The sequence below is a fragment of the Hemiscyllium ocellatum genome, chromosome 9 (genome assembly GCF_020745735.1).
Source record: "Hemiscyllium ocellatum isolate sHemOce1 chromosome 9, sHemOce1.pat.X.cur, whole genome shotgun sequence".
NCBI classification, from domain to species: Eukaryota; Metazoa; Chordata; class Chondrichthyes; order Orectolobiformes; family Hemiscylliidae; genus Hemiscyllium; species Hemiscyllium ocellatum.
Genome location: NC_083409.1, coordinates 95,822,257 through 95,844,797, shown reverse-complemented (window position 1 = coordinate 95,844,797; position 22,541 = coordinate 95,822,257). Strand labels below are relative to the sequence as shown.

General features: G+C 42.9%; 1 protein-coding gene across 1 annotated transcript in view; it reads right to left on the bottom strand.

The window, feature by feature from the left end:
- bcar3 (BCAR3 adaptor protein, NSP family member) overlaps positions 1-22,541 on the bottom strand; it is a 178,659-nt gene that overhangs the window by 105,983 nt on the left and 50,135 nt on the right. Inside the window, exon 3 of the mRNA XM_060830583.1 lies at positions 16,289-16,403. Within this exon, the coding sequence (XP_060686566.1) occupies positions 16,289-16,403 (115 nt within the window). The remainder of the gene's footprint in view (positions 1-16,288; positions 16,404-22,541) is intronic.

Here is a 22,541-nt window from a genome sequence, read left to right as displayed (position 1 = left end):
GACTTACAGCAAAGTTCAATACCAGCTGGAGGAACAGCATCTCATCTTCCAACTAGGTACTTTACAGCCTTCAGGAAGCAACATTGAGTTTGACAATTTCAGAATGTGAACACCATCCTCCATATTTGTTATCCACTGCTAACCCCTAGGTTCTGTTTTGTATGAGTTCCTCCCAGCACAGCCAACCCATTCTCAACCATTCACACTTGTAATTAGCACCTACCCATTGTTATTCTCTGTCTTGGCTTAATATTAGTTATCTCATTGTTAGCCTCTTTTCTCGCTCTCTCTCTCTCTCTCTGGACACCTTCTCCATGTACTTTATTCACATACTCCTCCCATCCCCCACCCCAGTTTTGATGAAGGGTCACTGAACTTGAAACATAAACTCTATTTGTCTTTACAGAAGATGCCAGACCTGCTAAGTTTCTCCATCATCTCCAAGTTTTGTTCCAGTTTTCCAGCATCCATACGTTCTTTAACTAGAAGGAGGTGAGGACTGCAGATTCTGGAGATCAGAGTTGAAGAGTGTGATGCTGGAAAGACTCCGCCTTACCCTCTAATCCATTTATCTCTCAGCCCCTTCCCGGCCCACAAGCCTCATTCTTGATGAAGGGCTTACTCCAAAAATGTCGATTTCCTGTTCCTCAGAAGCTGCCTGACCTGCTGTGCTTTTCCAGCACCACCCTCTTTGACCTCACACATTCTTTGATTTTTTTCCCCAGAACATTTGCCAGAGGCTTTGCATTTCCTATCCAAGTGACGTTATCACTGCCTCACCTGAAAGGAGCAGATGTTGTTCTCTTTAAAGCAGGGGGAGTTTGGGGGCGGGGGGGATTTGATAGAGCTATACAGGGTAATGACAGGTTTGGATAAGGTGATGGCCTTGTGCTATTATCACTAGACTGTTAATCCAGAAACCCAGTAAGGTTCTAGGGACTAGGGCTCAAATCCCACCATGCCAGATAGTGAAATCTAAACTCAATTAAAATAAATCTGGAATTAACAGTCCATGAATTGATTGCTGGGAAAATCCAACTGGTTCACCAATGTCCTTTAGGAAAGGAAACTGCCACCCTTATAACTCTAGACCCACAGCACTGTGATTGACTGTTTACTGCCCTCTGGGTAATTAGGGCTGGGCAATAAGTGCTGGCCTGGTCAGCCATGCCTTCCTCCCATCAATGAAATTTTAAAAAATGATTAAAGGCTTTTTTAAAGCAAAGGATACAAGCAGATTGCGAAGAAGAACTTTTTAATGCAGAGACTGATAATGACCGGGAACCCACTGCCTGTGAGCATGGAGGAAACAGAGATGATGAATAATTTCAAAAGAAAACTGGATGGACTCTTGAGCAAGAGAGTGGAGAAGTGCAACTGACTGAACTGCTGTTCTGAGAGGTAGCATGGGTTTGATAAGCCAAATGACCTCTTTCTGTACCAGAACTACTCTATGTCTCTTAGTGTCCCACGCAATAGCAGCAGCTTGTTTTTTTTTGAAGCTTGTTTTTTGTAATTCCCAGTCACACACACAAAGAACAATCCCCTTAGGCAAAACACTAAGGAGCATTGTGAACCATGAAACCATTAAAAATAACAAAGGCTCTTCTTGCTTTGTTGTAAAAAGGAAGTCCCTGCTAAAGCTGGAGCATTTACAGCGACATTCGGAGGGTCCTGATATTCATTATCCATGTTCACTACAAGGTAAACATGCAGGAGGAAACATCAAGATGACTAGATTATTTGATTATTGCTCTATTAACTACTTATTTGAGAAGCAATGTGACAGATATTACTTTCAGCTCAGTCATCACTTTGTGTGCTGCAGAGTCATAGACTATCTGCTACATTGGAAAGAATACTCAGAATTGGTGTCTCGAAATGACACTATGCTGGAACTGTGGGTCTGGCTGGCAGAAGGGGATTTCAAGGGGAGTTGGTGAGATAGTGGTAATGCTCTGGGGATGTGGGTTCAAATCCCACCAAAATGTCCAGTGGAATTTGAATGCAAGTAATAAATTCAGGGAGAATCAACGAGAGGGATTGAGTCTCTATAATGAATGGTGTTAAGAAGCACATTGAAGCTTTGTTTTGATATTCATGTTGTGTTTCTGTGTTCTATATATTCAGCTTTTGTTTTTAATTTTTTTTTGCATGATAAACTTCTGTTGTTAAAGAGTATCCATAGCCTCAATGAAACAGTTTCTGTAACTAATCACCATGTTAATGAACTGCAAAATTAAATACATGATCCACCAGGTTAACTTCCTTTTTGGGATCTGACTTGTTGTTACAACTCTAATGTGGGGAATGCATTCATAATCGGGTAACACTGCTCAACATTGAGATGAGTATATTTATTCAATCACCAAAATGGACAATTGCTTCTTGAAGAAGGGTCACTAGACCCGAAACATTACCTCTGCTTTCTCTCCACATATGCAGCCAGGCCTACTGAGTTTTCCCAGCAACTTCTGCTTTTGTTTCTGATTTCCAGCATCCACACATCTTTGTCTTTTTTCCCCCAGGAACTGTTACTGAGAAAATAATTTCAGGAGAGGGTCTTCAGTTTCAGGATTATCTTCCTTACTAATGGACTTTGGTCTAAAAACCAGAAAACTGAATCCAGAAATGATTGTTAAGCAATCATTAGCACAGAGATGGCCTAGTCTTTTCAAACCTAGGTCTTCTAATAATTAAGGGATATAAACCCCATCTCTTACCTACTTGAAAGCAATGTTCACCTTTTCACTAAAGTGATGTGATTTTTCTGTTACCAGTAGGTTACCTCCAGCTGTTGACTTCATCCCTTGATAAAACTGCATGGTAAACCTTTTTCAATCTAGAAAATATCCATAACATTCCAAAGCTTCCAATGTTTCACATCATCCTTGGATATAAATATATCTTCCAACATTGTCCAGTATTACCACTAACTAGATTCATGGCACCAGAGATTATGAGTAAGAAGAGAAAGTAGGCTTTTTTTACATGTCACTGACATCCAGTTTCTCCATTGCTTGTGACACCAACCATATATTTGTCCTCTTCCGGATACCGCAAATGTCTACATGATCCAAATAAAACTCAATTCTAGCACGTTTTTGAGAAGATGTGTAGCTCAGGTTGAAGTTCTGGATGTAAGTTTGCTCACTGAGCTGGAAGGTTCGTTTTTCAGATGTTTCATCACCATACTAGGGTAACATCATCAGTGAGACTTGGTGAAGTGCTGATGTTATGTCCTGCTTTCTATTTGTGTGTTTAGGTTTACTTGAGCTGGCGATGAAATTTCCTGTGTTGGTGATGTCATTTCCTGTCCTTTTTTCTCAAAGGGTGGTAGGTGGGGTCCAAATTGATGTGTTTATTGATAGAGTTCTGATTGGAATGCCATGCTTCTGTTTAGCTTGTTCTAGGATGGATGTGCTGTTCCAGTCAAAGTTGTTTTCATCTGGAAACTCAATTCTTTCTCAACAAACTGAACCCATTCAATTCATCCTCAATATTGAAAACATTCCTTGATTTTCTTTAAAATAATGCAATAATTTCATATTTATTTAATTCTGGGTTTACTTATTCCAGCCCCAGTGTCCTGGGAAAAAGGTTCTGTGTAGCAAGGTAGGTGTTGATTCACATACCTTGGGATGAATGAGAAGAAGCCTGCTGTGGGGTAATTTTCATCTTCCCAGGTCACTGTAAGGTGTTTCGTAGCCAAGAGTGAATGTTTTTGAGGTGTAGTCAGTGCTGTGGTGTAGTTAAAAACAAAAAGAACCGTGGATGCTGTAAATCAGAAACAAAAACAGAAGTTGCTGGAAAAGCTCAGCAGGTCACAAATGGCTGGCAGACCTGCTGAGCTTTTCCAGCAATTTCTGTTTTTGTTTGTGGTGTAGTTAAATGTGTAAAGATTCTGGGCAAATCTTACTTTGTTCTGATCCCCGGTTGTTTACCCCAGGTTGCATGGAATTACATAAAGTGTACGACACAGAAACTGAGGCCATTATTATTATTATCAGACAGGAGGATTTCCAAACACTTGGTGAAGACTGCAGGATGCAATTATCAGTCTAGCAGACAGTCCTGGGTGAACCCCTGGTTCACGCCCAGATTGTCAGGATTGGAATTCAAACCCTAAAGGGAAACTAAAGTGCAGACTGTAAATACAGGATACTAGTGAAGCTGTGAGCATTTCATTCAACACTTAGTTATGTCTGATCCAGCTCTTCACTGAGGGGCTGCTTTGTCCCATTTCAATATCAGCAGCTAACAATTCCTTAGCTGCATCTCATAATCTAACACGAAAAGTCTAACATTGGAGGAGAGCAGCCAAGCACAACACACAACCCACATTAAAGTTGTGCAAGAAGAGACGCTTAACTCTAGTCAGGAATTCAGCAATCTACAAGTTCCTGTTCAGGTTATGTATATACATGAGTATAGGTAACCAAACTGCACAGCACCTGGCTTTGGATAGCACCTTCAACATAGTCAGATGATCACAGACAGAAACCGAGACCGAACTACATCAGGTGATTTAGGAGCGGTGACCAGAGGCTCTGTAGAGGCAGTCAGTTATAAGTGGTGCCTCATAGGGGGAGAGATTTGTGGCGACATGGAAAGCAATAAGACCATTAAATAAAAGTATTCTTTCTCGCAAAGCTGAAAACAAAAATAGCTGGAGATCACAGCAGGTCAGGCAGCATCCTAGCAGAGAGAGCAAGCTAACATTTGCAGAGATTATAATCAACTAATTTACATCAGTGATCACTCCAGGAGAATGCAATACACAGCTAACACTAAATTGCTCAGTATGAAAGTGGATGTAGATATGATCTAGATAAATAGGGATCTGTAATAGAATAGGCTGCTGATTCTGATGGTATTCACCCTAGAGTGCTCATGTAAATAGGTGCCGTGGAAATAGCTTCCTACATTCAAAGATGCCGGTGTTGGTTTGAGGTGTACTTGCAGAGAATAATTGTACTTTGCTCAAAAACTGCTTGAATCCATGTAAGACTTTGTTAACTCATTTCTTAGATTAGAATCAGTCTAAACGTTATGGCACAGACAACAGAACACAGGGGGCTAACACCTCCAACATCTTATCTGCGCTGACACCAATTGTTACAGTGAACCTGAGAATGTAACTTTTTTTTAAAAAAGTTTTATGATTTACACATGAAAGAAGTGAAACTAGCATGGTCATTCTAACAGATGAGGGACTTAATAAACAATCATTCAAAGTATAATTTCAGTTACATCAGACTGTAAACTTTTGCTATAAATTCTGTGTCTTACAATTGTGTACTTCACAACCACCCGATGAAGGAGCAGCACTCCGAAAGCTAATGCTTCCAAATAAACTTGTTGGACTATAACCTGGTGTTGTGTGGTTTTTAACTAGATTCAAAGATGTTGCCTTGAACTGGAGGAAGGATTAATTGCACTAATATTCAAAACTGACAATCAAAATGAATTATTCAGCTCATTTTAATACTAATCGGGAACCTAAAAGGAGCAGATAGCTATTCCATATGAGGTTTCAATTTCCAATATCCAGTACTGAATGAGCTGAATTTCCTCCAACTAAATATTGGTAAGATTAAAGCCATTGATATTAGTTCCAGCCATAAACTCAGTACCTTGGCCACCAGCTCATAATACTCCATGACACGTCGCCAGAGGCTAAACTCAGACTGTTTGCAAACTTAGATCCACATTTAGCCCTAAGATGAGCTTCTGGTCACAAATCCATGTTGTCACAAAGACTGCCTAATTCCCGCCACCGTAATATCATCTGACTCTGCCTCAACTCATCTGCTCATCAAACATTCGGCCATGTCTTTGTCAACCTTGGTCTTTATTTTGCAAGGCTTTCCAGACCATTCTCCACATTCTACTCTTTATATATAGAAGGCCATCTAAAACTCTGCTGCCAATGTCCTAACTTTAATAAAACTTGTTCATTTATGATCTCTGTGATTTGCAGTGGATCTTTGTTAAGAGACACCTCCATTTTAAAGCTTTCTGTCCTCCATGCCATTGGCCTGTCCATCACTGTCATTTCCTCAAGTACCACAACCTTTGAAGATAATTGTTCCAGTTTCCTCCCTCAGCGTTTTCGGTTTTAATCAGTTCACTACTTGCTGCCATTCTTTCAGTTACCAAGGCCTTAAGCTCTGCAATTTCCTTCCAAAACCTCAACTCTTTTTCCTCCTTTAATACACTCCATAAAGCTTAACTTTGGCTAAGCTTTTAGCCACCTGTCCTAATGCCACCTGTTACGCTCTTCTCTGTGATAACTCACAACATCAAAGATGCTAAACAAATACAAGTTATTGTTGTTAATGGTGAGGCTGCATTTGGTTCTTGTTAACCACAGCTCCATCTGTTTTGGTCAGCTGATGGATGTATGTAATAAGATAAGTTTTGTCTTAATGGATATGGTGAAAGCCAAGCCCAAGCAGGGTTCCCAACTAAAGCCTGCTGAATGTAAAGGAAAATTGGTGGCTGAGTTGTGGTGTCTCTAGAGATCTTCAAAAATGGCAACAGGACCTGGATACAAACAGTTTGCAAACAGTCTGAGTTTAGCCTCTGGCGATATGTCATAGAGTACTATGGACCTGGTGATCAAGGAACTGAGTTTATGGCTGGAACTGAGTTTATGGCTGGAACTAATATCAATGGCTTTAATCTTACCAACATTTAGTTGGAGGAAATTCAGCTCATTCATTATTGGATATTTGAAACTGAAACCTCCTCATATGGGATAGCTATCGGCTCCTTTTAGGTTCCTGATACCTATCCCTATTTCTGATTCATCTAATTGTTTCCTGCAGTGGGAAGGGGGTATTGGGTGTATCTCAGATATTAACTCGAACCCAAATGATCGATTTGAAATTAGAGCTAATTTCAAACATACCCCAAATTGCAGTTCCTTGGGGACCTTAAGCCCCAGTTGAGAGCCATCAATTATATAAAATACTCCTGCAATGCAGATAAGACCTGTTTATGTGTTATGAGCTCAAGCTGCTTAAATACTCATGACCCTAAAGCATGAAAAAAATGGACTGAAGCGGTCAAAGTTAAAAATGTTGTTTATCAGTTTGATTTGATTGACAGGCCACCTGGTTTAGGTTAGAAAAATAAATTACAGTGATTTTGGCAGTTTCAATAGAGCTCTTTCCTGAAAATTCTCAGGGTTGTTATTGAAGCTGAGATCACTACAAATGCTTGGCTGATTTTTAACATCCAGGTCGGTTTTCTAACCAATTGAACATCTGAGGGAATTTGAAATCTTTTGATGCATTTCATGAAGCGGAGATGTTTTTCAATGTCAAGTGGGTAGGAGTGAGAGTTCCATTAGATTACTAAAATTTCAATGCCTTTTCATCTGCACATGGTTTTTGAAATCTGTCCACAGTGAATATGCCAGGAGTAATAATGGAGATACCACAGATGTACAGGGTGAATTGGATGGGGCACAGAGGAAGTGGTTGATATGAAGGGTAAATGGGAATGAAATGTATTAGATAGAGCTTTTAAACCACAGAATCAAAGAGTCTGCCTGGACAGTCACCCATACCCATTACCTACCTATTATTTGGTTTCAGGGTCAGCAGGAACAATCTATTCTCTTACTGACTCACCTCCCCTAAACATAAAATACATGTAGCAGGACTCTTTAAATTGAGGAGGAAAATGTGAGCTACCTATCTAGGTGGTAAAAATCTGATCTTAGGTGTTATAATGTGAGTTTCATTGGAATATAGGACACAGGAGCAGGAGTAGGCCATTTGTGCCTTTCAACTCTGATCCATAATTTCAATAAAGTCATATGACTAATCTGATTAGGATAAGCGGGAGGCGGTGTTGGACAGGGTTGGGGGGCAGGGATGTTGGGTGCACGGGTGTTGGGGATGGGGTGGTGTTGGGGCTGGGGGTTGGTGGTAGTCAGGGTTGAGGGTGGGAGGTTGTTGGGGGCGGGGGTGGTGTTGGTCGAGGTTGGGGCGGGGGGGTCAGTGTTGGACGGAGTTAGGCTGGGTAGCAGAGTTGGGGGTGGGGGTGGGGGGAGCGGTGTTGGACGGGGCTGGGGAGTGGGAGTGGGCGTTGGGGCGGGGGGCAGTGTTGGACGGGGTTGGGGGGCGGGGGACGGTATTTGATGAGGTTGGGAGTGGGGTGGTGGTGTTGGGGGTGGGGGGGTTGGGAGTAGGGGGACAGTGTTGGGGGCGGGGGTATAGTGTCAGATGGGGTTGGGGCTGGGGGCCGGTGATGGGGGTGGGGGGGGTGTGGTGTTGCACAGGATTGTGGGCGGGGGTAGTATTGGAGGCGGGGCCTCACGTCCTCTGTGCTGCTGCAATCTCCTGAACAGGGAGCAGACTTTAAAAACTCCGAGCCCCAAAGAAAAAGCATTTAATCGATTAACCAAATAATCGATTATCCGAATTATATAGTGCCCGCCCATCTCGTTCGGATAATCGAGGTTCCCATGTATTTTATTTTTCAAGTAAGTTTCTATGGGTTCCCATGTGAAACCATAACCAAAGCAAGGTGTGCTATTAGAATGATCCAATATTAAACAAGAGTACAATAGTGTCTTTGGACTCTAGCTTAGAGAGAACCAGAAGATATGCATTTAAGTTTTGCAAGTAAAATATCACGATCTGTGTTAAACTTGTACTTTTGCACAGGGCCATTGGCCTTTAGAATAAGTTGTTGCCTTGTGCCATAAGTGTGAGCTACGAGCAAGCATTCAAAAGGATATCAGATAAATTCCTGGTTGTGACCGCAATCAAATGTACATCTGATGCAGATTAATGTGATTCATCGCTGTGATCTTCTGGAAATCATTTGATCATCTTCTGAAATGAATTTTTCAAAACTTTGTTTCGCTTTGGATTAGTCAGGCTTTTTAAACACTTCCCTATTGCCAGGATGGGAGGATTTTATGAGTTTGAGAGGCTGAATAGGCTGAGCATTTTTTTCCCTGGAGTGTTGGAGGCATGAGGGGTGATCTAATCGAGATTTATAAAATCATAGGGTAAATAGACAAGGTCTTTTTCCTATGTTTGGGGGGGGGGGGGGGGGGGGGGGGGGGATGCGAGTCCTAAACTAGAGGGCATGGGTTTAAGATGAGAGGGGAAACATTCGAAAGGGAGCTGAAAGGCAGCTTTTTCACACAAAGGGTGGTGCATTTATGGGATCAGCTGCCAGGGAAAGTGCTGGAAGCTGGTACAATTACAATATTTAAAAGGTATCTGGATGGATACGTGGATAGGAAGGGTTTAGAGGAACATGGGCCAAATGCTGGCAAATGGGATTTATTTAGGATATCTGGTTGGCATGGATGAGTTGGACTGAAAGGTCTGTTTCCATGCTGTATAAGTCTATGGACTCTACAGGATCCTATGGGCTGAATGCTGGACTGCCAAATGTGGGGATAAAGAAATCAAAGCTTTTCAGCATCGGAGTTTGCTTAGGGCCTGTGTGGGAGAACTGCATATCTGTTATCAGTTGCAATCGTTTTAATTTTTAGTTCTGTTCTTTAAGTCCTGGTTGTAAGTATCTCAGCCTCAACAGGACTGATGGTATAAAAACAGCAAGTTTCTCAATCAAACATTTCTTGTTACATTAGTTTAATGTGGAGTAAGTGTTCTGCTTAACTACTATTAGAGTGGGCAACTGTTAGAAAGTGATGCTTATTTGGACAAACCTCAATCCTGCTAATTCAAAGAATTCTTTATAAGTAAACTTACTGAAACCTCAGGCTGTGTGGCTGCATTATACTGTATAACATCATTTAATAAAAATGAGAGACTAACATGACACTAACATGGGCTCCTTTTCCAGCTGTTTAATATAGTTTCCATGGAGACACTGCTGGTTTCTCAATCTGGTGGGAGACCCAGAAGCAGGTCTACAGATTTTGTGGTAATTTTTACTCTCGATGGTGTGAAGGCACCAGAAAATGTAGAGAAGAGTGAGATGATGGTAATCATCAAACACTGAAGGTAGCAAGGGAACAAAATGTACTCTGCGTGGGGGACTTCAATGTCCTCTACCAAGAGGAGCTCAGCAGCAGCATTACTGATCAAACTGGTCAGGTCCTAAAGGACATAGCTGCTAGACTAGGTCTGCAGTAGGTGGCAAGAGAATCAACGAGAAGGAAAAACATACTTGACCTCAGTAGCAACACAGTGTACTATGTATAAAATACACCATAGAAATTCACCAAAGATCCTCAGACAGCTCCTTCCAAACCCATGACCATTTCCGTTTGTAGGGTCAAGGGCAGCAGATACATGGGAACAGTCTTCAAACTCCTGGAACTCCTCTACTTAAGGGCATTGTGGGCCTACCTACAGCACAGGGACTGCAACGGTTCAAGAAGACCATTGCCTTCTCAATGGCACCTAGGAGCAGGCAATAAATGTTTCTCAGCCAGCAACACCCTTGTCCCACAAGAGAATGAAAAGGCTGCTAGCAATGTAATCAAGACTAATGGACTGCTGTCTTTTACTGCAAGAGGAATCCTCAATGTAAAATTAAGGATGTTATAGAGGGCAAGGGTGAAACCATATCTTTAATATTGCATACAATTTACTCTTCATTTAGATGAGATTAGATTAGATTCCCTACAGTGTGGAAACAGGCCCTTCAGCCCAACAAGTCCACATCGATCCCCCCCTGAAGGATAACCCACCCAGACCCATTTCCCTCAGACTAATGCACCTCACACTATGGGCAATTTGGCATGGCCAATTCACCTGACCTGCACATCTTTGGACCGTGGGAGGAAACCGGAGCACCCAGAGGAAAGCCACGCAGACACAGGGAGAATGTGCAAACTCTACACAGACAGTCACGCGGGGCTGGAATCAAACCTGGGCCCCTGGCGCTGTGAGGCAGCAGTGCTAACCACTGAGCCACCGTGTGCCCCAAAAGAAGATATTCATGCATTGGAGGTAGTTCAGTGAATGTTTTATCGTGATATCCGAAATGAGTATGTTGTCTTTAAGAAAGATTGCACAGGCTGGGCTTATAGTTTCGCGGTCTGACGTGTGATGGCCTGGACCAGGTGGACATGAAAAGGATGTTCCCTTTGGTGAATGAGTCCAGAACTAGGGGCAGTGTTTAAATGTTAGGGTATCCCTTCTCAGACAGAGGTGAGAAGAACTGTTTCTGTCAGAGGGCTGTGAGAATTTGGAACTCTGCCTCAGAAGGGCTGGAGGTGGGCTCATTAAATATTTTTAAGGCAGGAGAGATAGGTTTTTGTTTGGCAGGGAAATCAAAGATTATTCTGGGCAGACGGGAATTGTTTTCATTCATTCATGGAATGAGGGCATCACTGGCAAGAGCAGCATTTATTGCCCATCCTTAATTGCCCAGAGAGCAGTTACCAGTCAACCACACTGCTGTGGGTCTGGAGTCACATGTAGGCCAGATCAGGTAAGGATGGCAGATTCCATTCCCTTAAGGTATTAGTGATTCAAATGGGTTTTTCGAAGAATCATAAATGGATTCATGGTCATAGAATCCCTACAGTGTGGAAACAGGCCCTTCTGCCCAACACTGACCCTCTCCCCTACCCTTTTACTCTACATTTACCCCTGACTTATGCACCTAATCTACACATCCCTGAACACTATGGGCAATTTAGCTTGGCCAGTTCACCCAACCTGCACGTCTTTGGCTTGTGGGAGGAAACCCATGCAAACACGGGGAGAATGTGCAAACTCCATGCACTCACCCGAGGCTGGAATCGAACCCATGTCCCTGGTGCTGTGAGGCAGCAATGCTAACCACTGAGCCACCATGCTGCCTTAAATTTATCATTACACTCTTAATTCCAGATGTTCACTGAATCCAAATTCCACCAGCTGCAAACCCAGGTCCCACACATGGGTTTCTGGATTAACAGAATGTGGAAATTGAAAGCTACAGAGTAGCCAGGATGTTATCAAATGGAGAAGCAGCCCTGAGGGGCCGAATAGCCTCTGTTGGCTCCTATCTTGAATGTTCGTGCGCTCGCAAAATAGGTGCTTAGTGATGAGGTGGTGCTAAGCTCACTTTTAAAAGCCTGATGTTTGTAGGAGGACTAGAAGCCCAAGAGAGGGAAGCATTTCCACAACTTTGATGTCAGGAAAAAACTATTAGTGTAGAAGACATCGGGACGTCTTGATTTCGACACAAGATTGCAGGCAGGAGGAGGAAGGCATGCTTGGAGGTTTTTTCGAGGAAGAGGAAAGAGAAATTCAGTGGAGTGTGATTACATTGAGAGGCATAGCTAGGGAGCTGTTCACTTCTGTTATCAAAACAGGGCAAAACAGTCCTGGATACCATCCAGGACAAAGAAGACATCTCACCATTGCCTTCTCAATGGCAATAAGGGTGGGCAATAAATGTTTCTCAGCCAGCGACACCCATGTCCGGCAAGAGAATGAAAAGGCCAATTGCCGTGTAATCCTCCCATTACGCAAAGGTTAGGTGGATTGGCTGTCCTAAATTACCCATAGTGTGCAGGCTAGGTGTGTTAGCCATGGGAAATGCATGATTATGGGAATAGAGTAGGGGGGCAGGTCTGGGTGGGCTGCAATTTGGAGGATTGGTATCAACTTGATGGGCCAAATGGCCTGCTCCCACACTGTAGGAATTCTATGCTGTGATCAAAGCTGCATCTATTTTTGAGATACCCAGAACTTTCTCCTTGAATTATTGCAGACTTGTGATGACACAAATAGTACATAATGGATTCCAGTGATGAGGGAACACTGCAATATATCCAAGTCAGAAAAGTGCACAATCCCCGAGTTCCTTCAGCCCATCACTGCTGGCCTTCCTTTCAGTAGCTTAGGATCTAAACTCAGGAATTCCTTAAACCCCTCTTCCTCTCTCACTGCCTTTAAATTGGTCTTTAAACTCTATTTTTTTGACCTAGCTTTTGGTCGTCTATCCCAGCATCCGATGTGGCTTAATATCCCATTGTCTATTACATTACACAAAACCTTGAGGGGGTTTATGATGTAAGGAAGCTATATAAATTCAAGCTTTTGATGGTGTGTGATGTGAAAAGGTATTTGCCAGTGATAATGTTCCCATGCTGTCGTTCTTCTGGTTGGCTCAATTTGCAGTTGCATGTAGGTTTTGTGTTGAAATGACCTCAGTGAGTTGCATCTTGTAGCTGGTACACAATGCAGTCATGATGGTACTAACCAAGTACAGCATTAAAAACACACAGTGACATAGAAAATAACTGCAGAAGCAGACCATTCAGCCCTTTGAGCCTGTGCCATCATTCAATATGACCATGGCTGCAATCTCAGGATTCCATTCCCGCTTTCTCCCCATACCCCTTCATTCCTTTAGCCTCAAGGGGTGCCCCTGAACAGCCCTAGTTTCTAATGGAGAGAGATACTGTGAAATGTGACTTATTAATTTACTTCCTAGCCCATAGCAACAAACTGGCTGCAATTCAGCTCAAGTTGGTAGCGAAATGAATTTTTTTTATAAAGGATCCCTTCAGTATGGAAGCAGGCCATTTGGTCCATCAAGTCCACATCAACCCTCTGAAGAGCATCCCACCCCCTACCGTATAACCTGCTTTTCTATAGCTAACCCACCTAGCCTGCACATCCCTGGACACTAGCGGCAATTTAGTATGGCCAATTTACCTAACCTGCACATTCTTTGGACTGTGGGAGGAAACCCACACAGACAGAGGCTGGAATCAAAGCCAGGTTCCCTGGCGCCATGTGGCAGTAGTACTAACCACTGAGCAGTGAGATCACTATGAAACTGCAACTTCACTTTGTTGCTATAGAAATATTCTGCAGCTGGTGGTGGAGCCAATTAAACAGAGTTTTACTCTGAACTCATCAAATTTCAGCATCAATGCTGTGCTCTGAAACTAATTCCAAATAGTAATGTTCCTAACCTTGATGAGCTGAACAAAGCATCAGGATCAATCAGCACAACATGAAGACAACTGCTCACATTGACACACACTGTTGCTCACAATCACAGGCTCGCAGCTATTGAAGTCACTGTCATACATGAACAGAACACAGATAAATACACTGAGGCCCTCTGTAATATCAATATCAACAGCTGGAGTAGCTGGAAGCAAGGTGGTTTTACTATTTCAATAATCCCTTCCATTCTGCAGGAGGGATTAATGGGTCTTTGTTTTGGTCATAACACTACAGCAGTCGGAAAAAGTGCACAATTTGTCTTACCCTAACCACACTCCTGAATGACAGCTGTGTTGATGATATCTATTCAGATTAACAGGCTCCATTACTTCATCAGGTTCACTACTAAGCATAAGCAGCTATCAGACACTTCGAGAGTCATGCAGGTAGCGTCAGAGGGTGAGTTAAATAGGGTGAACTGAAGGAAATTCTGGATCAGTGGTGCTGGAAGAGCACAGTAGTTCAGGCAGCATCCAATGAGCTGCCTGATGAATTCCTGATGAAGGGCTTTTGCCCGAAACGTCGATTTCGCTGCTCGTTGGATGCTGCATGAACTGCTGTGCTCTTCCAGCATCACTGATCCAGAATCTGGTTTCCAGCATTTGCAGTCATTGTTTTTACCTGAACTGAAGGAAAGTATTGAGCCTCTTCTCCAATGACCCAAGGAACACTACGGCCAATCAAGAACATTTGAAATATGGTTACTGCTTTGATGTAGGTAACACAGCAGTCAATTTCCCCACTGTAAGTCCTCACAAAAAACATAATAAAATAAATGTCCAGATTATCTGTGTTTAAATGTTGCTTGAGGACTAGATATTGTCCAGGATACAGGAAACTTCTGCTCTGATTCAATGAATGAGAGGTGATCTCATTGAAATTTACAAAATACTTTGAGGGACAGACAGGGTGGATGCAGGGAAGATGTGTCGTCTGGTCACAAAGGCCAGAACTAATTTTGCTAAGTTCCAATTTAAAAATAAAAAGGAATGCCACTTAGCTCTGAGATGAGGAGAATTTCTTTTATGCAGAGGGTTGTGAACCTTTGGCATTCTTAGTGGAAGCTTAGTCTTTGGTGAGTATGTTTAAGGTCGATATCAATAGATTTCTGGTCACCAGAGACATATAGAATGGCGTGGGTGAAAGGCTTGGAAGTGTTTGACCAGCCACGATCATTTTCATTGGTGAGGCAGGCTCTACTTTATGGCTTACTCCTGTTCCTAGTTTCAGAATATTATTAGGGAGGAGTCAAAGGATACTTCAATTTAAGGTCACATTTGAAAGACAGTACCTTCAAAAGTGCAACACTCGTGGTTCTTAATATGGTGTGTGTTCAAACCTCTGGAGTGACCCACAACCTTCTGATTTACTGGGAGCGAATATACTCCTGGGCCAAGGGCGAAACTGCATTCAGTGGATTCTTTACCAAGTTTTCACTGTAACTGGACCGTTGGTTCAGCAGCAAACATGTGACAAACACAAATCAACATGGAACTGAAGTATAAAAAATAGGAGCAGGAGTAGGCCATTCAGCCCCTTGGTCTGATCTGCCATTCAATGAGATCTGATAACCCTCAACTCCACTTTCCTGCCTTTTCCCATAACAGTTGATTACTGATTTTTTTTTAAAAAACCGAAGCCTTGAATATACCTTACGACCAACCTCAGCAGCCCTCTGGGTGGTAAAGAATTCCACAGATTCACAACCTTCATTCAGAAGGAATTCCTCCTCATCTCTGCTTTACATGAGAAATCTTCGAGGAGAAAGTGAGGTCTGCAGATGCTGGAGATCAGAGCTGAAAATGTGTTGCTGGAAAAGCGCAGCAGGTCAGGCAGCATCCAAGGAGCAGGAGAATCAACGTTTCGGACATCATTCCTGATGAAGGGCTTATGCCTGAAACGTCGAATCTCCTGTTCCTTGGATGCTGCCTGACCTACTGCCCTTTTCCAGCAACACTTTTTTAGCTTTAAATGAGAAATCCCTAATTCTGAAATTATCCCCCTCAGGTCTTCAACCCACCCACAAGGGGAAACAGTTTTTGACATCTACCTTGTCAAGTCTGTTTCAGTAATGTCACCTTTCATTTTCATTCTTCAAAATTCCAGAGAATATAGACTCATAGGACAATCCCAGGAATTGAATCATTAGAACTATACAGTCAAAATAGACTGGAACAAGACAACCAGCAATTATATAGCACCTTCAAGATTAGAAAACAACTCATTGTGAAGCAAGCCAAGTTGATTTCCAATGCTAAAAGTGCTTTAAAATTATCACCTAACAATATTTTACAAACTGACAAAAAGTTGGTAATCTGGCATACCTCTCCGTCTCTCCCTCTCCTGAAGAAGGATGATGCTAGAGACAATATGAGTCCTGTGTGTCTGATTCTGAATTCCTAGTTGCCTCAGGTCAGCCTCTGTCAAATGCAGCAGGTCCTGGGAAAAGGGAGTGACAAGTTAAAAGTGAGAACAGAACCTCAGCTTACACACTGTACATGTTGGCAGTGTGATAGGGGAACTATATCAGGTTCAGGGACAGAGGGCGAATAGGGCCAACCAACTAGGGCCTGGGGTCTCAGACACCAGCTGTACTCAGCTGGGGTGGTGCCTGGGATTCAAGCCAGGGGCAGCACTGTGTGTTTGGGTTTCTGTGCCCACCCTGAACTGCGTCACTCAGTCTGTGATGGTATGCTCTATAGATTAGACTGTGACTGAGATTTCTTGTATGTATAGTGTCCTGTCATTTTGAAGAAATCTTCTACATACCGCAATTATAATCTCTATATTATGTACTTCAGACTGAAGTCACTGCAATTTATATTAGGTGTTCGATATACTGCACAAACAGTGATAAATATCCCACATTGGAGGTCGGTTAGTTCAGTTGTCTGATGGCTGGTTTATGATGCGGAGTGACACCAACAGTGAGAGTTCAATTTCCACTATGGATCAAGGTTAACATGAAGGACTCTCCTTCTCAACTGCTTTACCTCACCTGAGGTGTGGTGACCCACAGGTTAAACCGCTGCTAGGCATCTCTCCCTAAAAAGAGAGTAATCTTATAGTCTGGTAGGGGATGGTGACCTTACCATGTTGAATTTAACTCTACACATGGTCAACTGTGAGGGGGTATTCCTTATATACAATTGTGATCAGTGCTTCATGATAAGAGCATTGAGTACAGGAGTTGGGAGGTCATGTTGTGGCTGTACAGGACATCGGTTAGGCCATTGTTGGAATATTGTGTGCAGTTCTGGTCTCCCTCCTATCGGAAAGATGTTGTGAAACTTGAAAGGGTTCAGAAAAGATTTACAAGGATGTTGCCAGGGTTGGAGGATTTGAGCTATAGGGAGAGTTTTAATGGACTATGGCTGTTTTCCCTAGTGCGTCGGAGGCTAAGGGGTGACCTGATAGAGGTTTATAAAATCATGAGGGGCATGGATAGGGTAAATAGTCTTTTCCCTGGGTTGGAGGAGTCCAGAACTAGAGAACATAGGTTTAGGGTGAGAGGGGAAAGATATGAAAGGAACCTAAGAGGCAACGTTTTCATTCAGAAGGTAGTACATGTATGGAAAAATGCTGCCAGAGGAAGTGGTGGAGACTAATACAATTGCAACATTTAAAAAGCATCTGGATGGGTATATGAATAGGAAGGGTTTAAGAGGGATATGGTCCAGGTGCCGGCAGGTGGGACTAGGTTGGGTTGGGATATCTGGTTGGCATGGACGAGTTGGGCTGGTCTGTTTCCGTGCTGTACATCTCTATGACTCTATGCAAACTATCAACAAGAAATCGAGTGAATGGTAGAAACAATGAGAAATGGTTAGACAAGATGGCATTCTTGAAAGAATTCCCGGAGTCTCATTTGTTTGATGAATTCCTCAGTGTCTGCTGCAAGACTCGTGGGGTCCATTTTGGTGGTGGGGCAGAAATTGAGACCCCTGCTAAGAACTTCAATCTCTTCTGGTTGAAGGGTGCGGCCCGGTAAGTTGATGATCGACTTCCCTGCAGTAATAACGTTTTCCACCAGTTGGCTTGGCTACTGCTGGTGGTGATGCCAAGTTTCTGCAGTTTCTTGTTCTTGGTGTGCATGTATGTGGTGCAGTTTTGTCACTTGCCTATTTGGTAATGTCACGTAACTGTACTGCTATATCCTGAGTGCAGGCTGAGAGTGTGGACTCCATCTTGATTTCAAGGTTGTGGTGCCTGCTGTAGAGTTGGTGCACGAGATGATTGAGGGGATTGTGAGAGGTGCAGTGGCAAGGTGTCTCCATGTAGTCTGTGTTGGTACCTGTCATGGGAGACACTGCAAGACGTATCAGAGTGTCGACACAGATACCACCATTACACGTGGGGACATCTCCCACCACGTATGTGGCAGATACTCATGTGACTTGGCCAACATTGCCTATCTCATATGCTGCAGGCAAGGATGCCCTGAGGCATGGTACATTGGCAAGAACGAGCAGGGGCTATGGCAACGGATGAATGGACACCACACAATAATCAACAGACAGGAGTGTTCCTTCCCAGTCGGAGAACACTTCAGCAAACCGGGACATTCGACCTCAGACCTTCGGGTGACCACATTTCAAGGCAGACTTCAAGACAGGCAACAATGCAAAGTGGCCGAGCAGAGGCTGATAGCCAAGTTCGGTACCCACGGGGATGGCTTCAACCGGGACCTTGGGTTCACGTCACACACTACAGGTGACCCCACTGCACCACACAGACACAGACACACGTGCAGACAGACACGCACACACACACTCCTACAGACGCAGACACTCATGCAGACCCTCTCTCATACACGCACGCACACACACTCCCACTCACAGACCTATACCCCTTTACACTCACACTCACACATATACACATTCATACCCCTCACGCACACATTTCATTTTGCTCAAAAACTGCATGAATACATGTAAGGTTCTGCCAATTCATTTTTAGATTCGAATGAGTCTGAACATTGGGGCACAGACAGCCTCACACAGGGCACCTCACACCTTCAGTGCATTATCTGAGCCAGCATGGCACCTATTATTAAAGTTCACTTGAGAATATAACCTTTAAAAAGTTCTGGCACTTACACATGAAAGAACTGAAACCAATATACCCATTCTAAAAGATGAGAGACTTAACAAACAATCCAGGTCTTTTTCAATATATACTTTCAGTTACATCACACTGTAAATTTTTGTTATAAATTCTGTGTCCTACAATCTTATACTCCACAACCACCTGATGAAGGAGCAGCGCTCCAAAAGCTAGTGCTTCCAAATAAACCTGTTGGACTATAACCTTGTGGTGTGTGATTTTTAACTTTGTCCACCCCAGTGCAACACCGGGACCTTCAAATCATTAAAGACTAAGCTATCTTTGATGTGGAGCCATAAATACATATGTTTATCTTTAAATGGTTTAAATATACTGAATGCACTGAATTAGTGCTTTTGATAAAGGGAAGTTAAAATAAGACAGAAGGCTGCAATTTATTTTGTATCAGCATTATGGCTGGTTATTATAGGATAGGAACTGGTATCCATTGGATGGATACAACAAACACAAGAAACACTAGTTTATCAACTTTGCTTGTGTCCAACCTGTGCACAATTACAAAGACAAGGCCAAGAGAGAACATTTCAAGATTATGTTTTAGCCTGCCACAAACAGTTTTAAGCCTGTTACAGTATTTTTCCAAAAAATTATGATGCCCTGAATTGGAGCAAGCCTTGGCTCTGATCTGTCCACCTCTGAACAGGTAGGTTACATTTCTTTGAGAAACCATCTTCTTTAGATGGAGAGCAGAAAGGTGCAGCTCTGCTCCTCCTGGCTCCACTGCATTTGCCGCCTGTCACAAACATCATCATCCCATTCCTCTACCTTCACTTCCCTGCCACAACCCCCTCACTTACTGCAACTTACCTGAGGGACACAGGATTAAATAACATGTTGGGGAACAGTGAGCTGCCTGTGGAGGTGTGACAGGTGACAATTCCCTACATTATTGAGATAAGGCTCCAATGTTGCACACGACTGATGCAAAACATAACTGTCACCCAAAAACTGGCCCAAACTTACTTTTAAATTGACCTGGAATGTTGAATCACTACATAACATAGAATTTACAGCACATCAATCCCAAGCATCAGTTGTTCTGCAATCCTTTTGTATGTGATAAACTGTATTTTCAATCCACTGCTGTTTTGCATAGACAGTGTACTTCCAGAAAGGATCCTACCCCTGGGTGGTGAAGGGGAAGGTGTCAGCTACAGTGAGGGTACAGAGTCTCAGAATAAAGGGCAAGCCAATTTAGGACTGAACTGAAGAGAAATCTCCTAACTTCCAAGTGAAATTTGTAGAATTCTGTGCCACAGAGGGATGTGGAAGCTCAGATCAATAGATTTCTAGGTACTAACAATATCATGGCATATGGTGATAGTGCTGGAAAATGGCCTTGATGTAGATGATCAATTATGACAAGAAGGTAGCCTTCACAGCAAGAGGATTCAGGTACAGGAGCAGGAAGGCCTTGCTGAAATTCTGCAGGATCTTGGTGAGACCACACCTGGGCTATTCTGCGTAGTTTTGGGTCCTTGTCCGATGAGTGATCTTCTGGGGAACTGCAATGAAGATTTACCAGACTGATTCCTGAGATAGCAGGAATAATGTATGAAGGGAGATTGTATTAGTTTGGGCTATATTCACTTGAGTTTGAAGAGTGAAGGAGGAGTCTCACAGAAACTTCTAAAATTCCAACAGGACTAGACATTCTTAGAACTTAAAACTCCTAACAGTGTGGAAACAGGCCTTTCAGCCCAGCAAGTCCTCACTGACCCTCTGAAGAGCAACCCACCCTGACCCATTCCTTTATTTCCTCTACATTTTCCCTGACTAATGCACCTAACATTACAGGCCAATCCATCTAACCTGCACATCTTTGGATTGTGGGAGGAAACCCACACAAACACAAGGAGAACCTGCAAACTCCACAGAGACAGTTACCCGAGGCTGGAATCGAACCTGGGTCCCTGGAGCTGTGAGGCTGCAGTGCTAACCACTGGGCCACCGTGTTGCCCTGCTCTGAAGAAGAGTCATATTTGATTCAAAACACAAACGCTACTTTCTCTCCACAGATGCTGCCAAACCTCCAACATTCTCCAGCATTCTCTGTGTTTGATTTGATTTATTGTCACCTGGACCTAAATACAGTGAAAAGCTTTGTTTGTGAGCAGTACAGGCAGATCATTGTAAGCAAGATCATACAGATCATAGGGTGAAAAAAAACTCGGACAGAGTAAGGCATTTAGGTTATAACACAGTGATGTGTGCTAGGCAAGATTAACATTAACAAGATCAGGGTTATTTGAAGTTAGGCAGTCCATTGATAATGGCAGTGAAGAAGCTGTTCTTGCTTCTGTAGTTTCTTATGGTCACGGACAGAGCAGTTGCTATACCAGGCTGTTTTGCACCTGGACAGTATGTTTTCAATGGTGCATCTGTAAACATTGGTGAGGGTTCTTACGGATGTGCCAAATCTCCGGAGTCACCTCAGGAAGAAGAGGTGTTGTCGTTCGTTCTTTGCCACAGAATTCCAGCATCAAGTGTTTTTCATTTAGACAGGATAAATGCAGGACAGACATTTCTGATGACCTGGGAGTCCAGAATCAGGCATCACAGTTTAGGAGTGTGGCATAGGCTATTCCGGACTGGTAAATGGGAGGAGATTAATATAGGATATCTGGTCGGCATGGACGAGTTGGACCCAAGGGTCTGTTTCTGTGCTAAAACATCTCTATGACTGAGATGAGAAGAAACGTTTTCATCCAGAGAGTGGTGAATCTGTGGAATTCTCACTCACAGAAGTTCCATAATCAGTTCATTTACCTTAATACAACTCCTCAGGATTCTTCTCAGCAACAAAAACCGGTTTTGAAATTCATATTTCGAGGTACATTTCCTGAAGATGTTGCACTTTTTGACTGTTTTTAGGAGAAACGATCTCCTACGTGGTAAAAATGTCTTTGTGGTGTTTGCATTGTCAACACTGAGGCCATAAAGATTAAAGCAATGTGTTTTCTTCTGAGGTTGCGGTGGGTCAATTCTTGCTGATTAAAGTTTCATCCTGGAACATCAATTTGATTTAAGTCCTTTGTTAAACATGTTTAGGATCAACAAAGAACATAAATGTAACACTACATATTGATCTGCTCCTCATGCTGGTGACATGCTTAAAATCTGCTGGCTTGCTGTAAACCATATCTTTGCTTAGCTTTGAATTGGTTATAAATGGTCAGTGAACAAAAGAAACAGATACCTTTCAGTCTGACCCTTTTATCAGTGTTACCTTCTGCTTGAGCTGAGCAATACCGGGGTGAATTGTTTCATGATCTGAGCTGTGGTTATATCCTGGTACCTTTTGTTTCTCTTATCTTATTGTAAATGTTATGACTGCTCAAACATTGTACGATTTGGCGAGAAGTTTCTTTTGCTCTGGGCTCTGGTGTTTTGACAATACCTTTCTCCACAGGTGCTTTCCGGTCGTCTACTGCTGGTTTTTGTGTGATA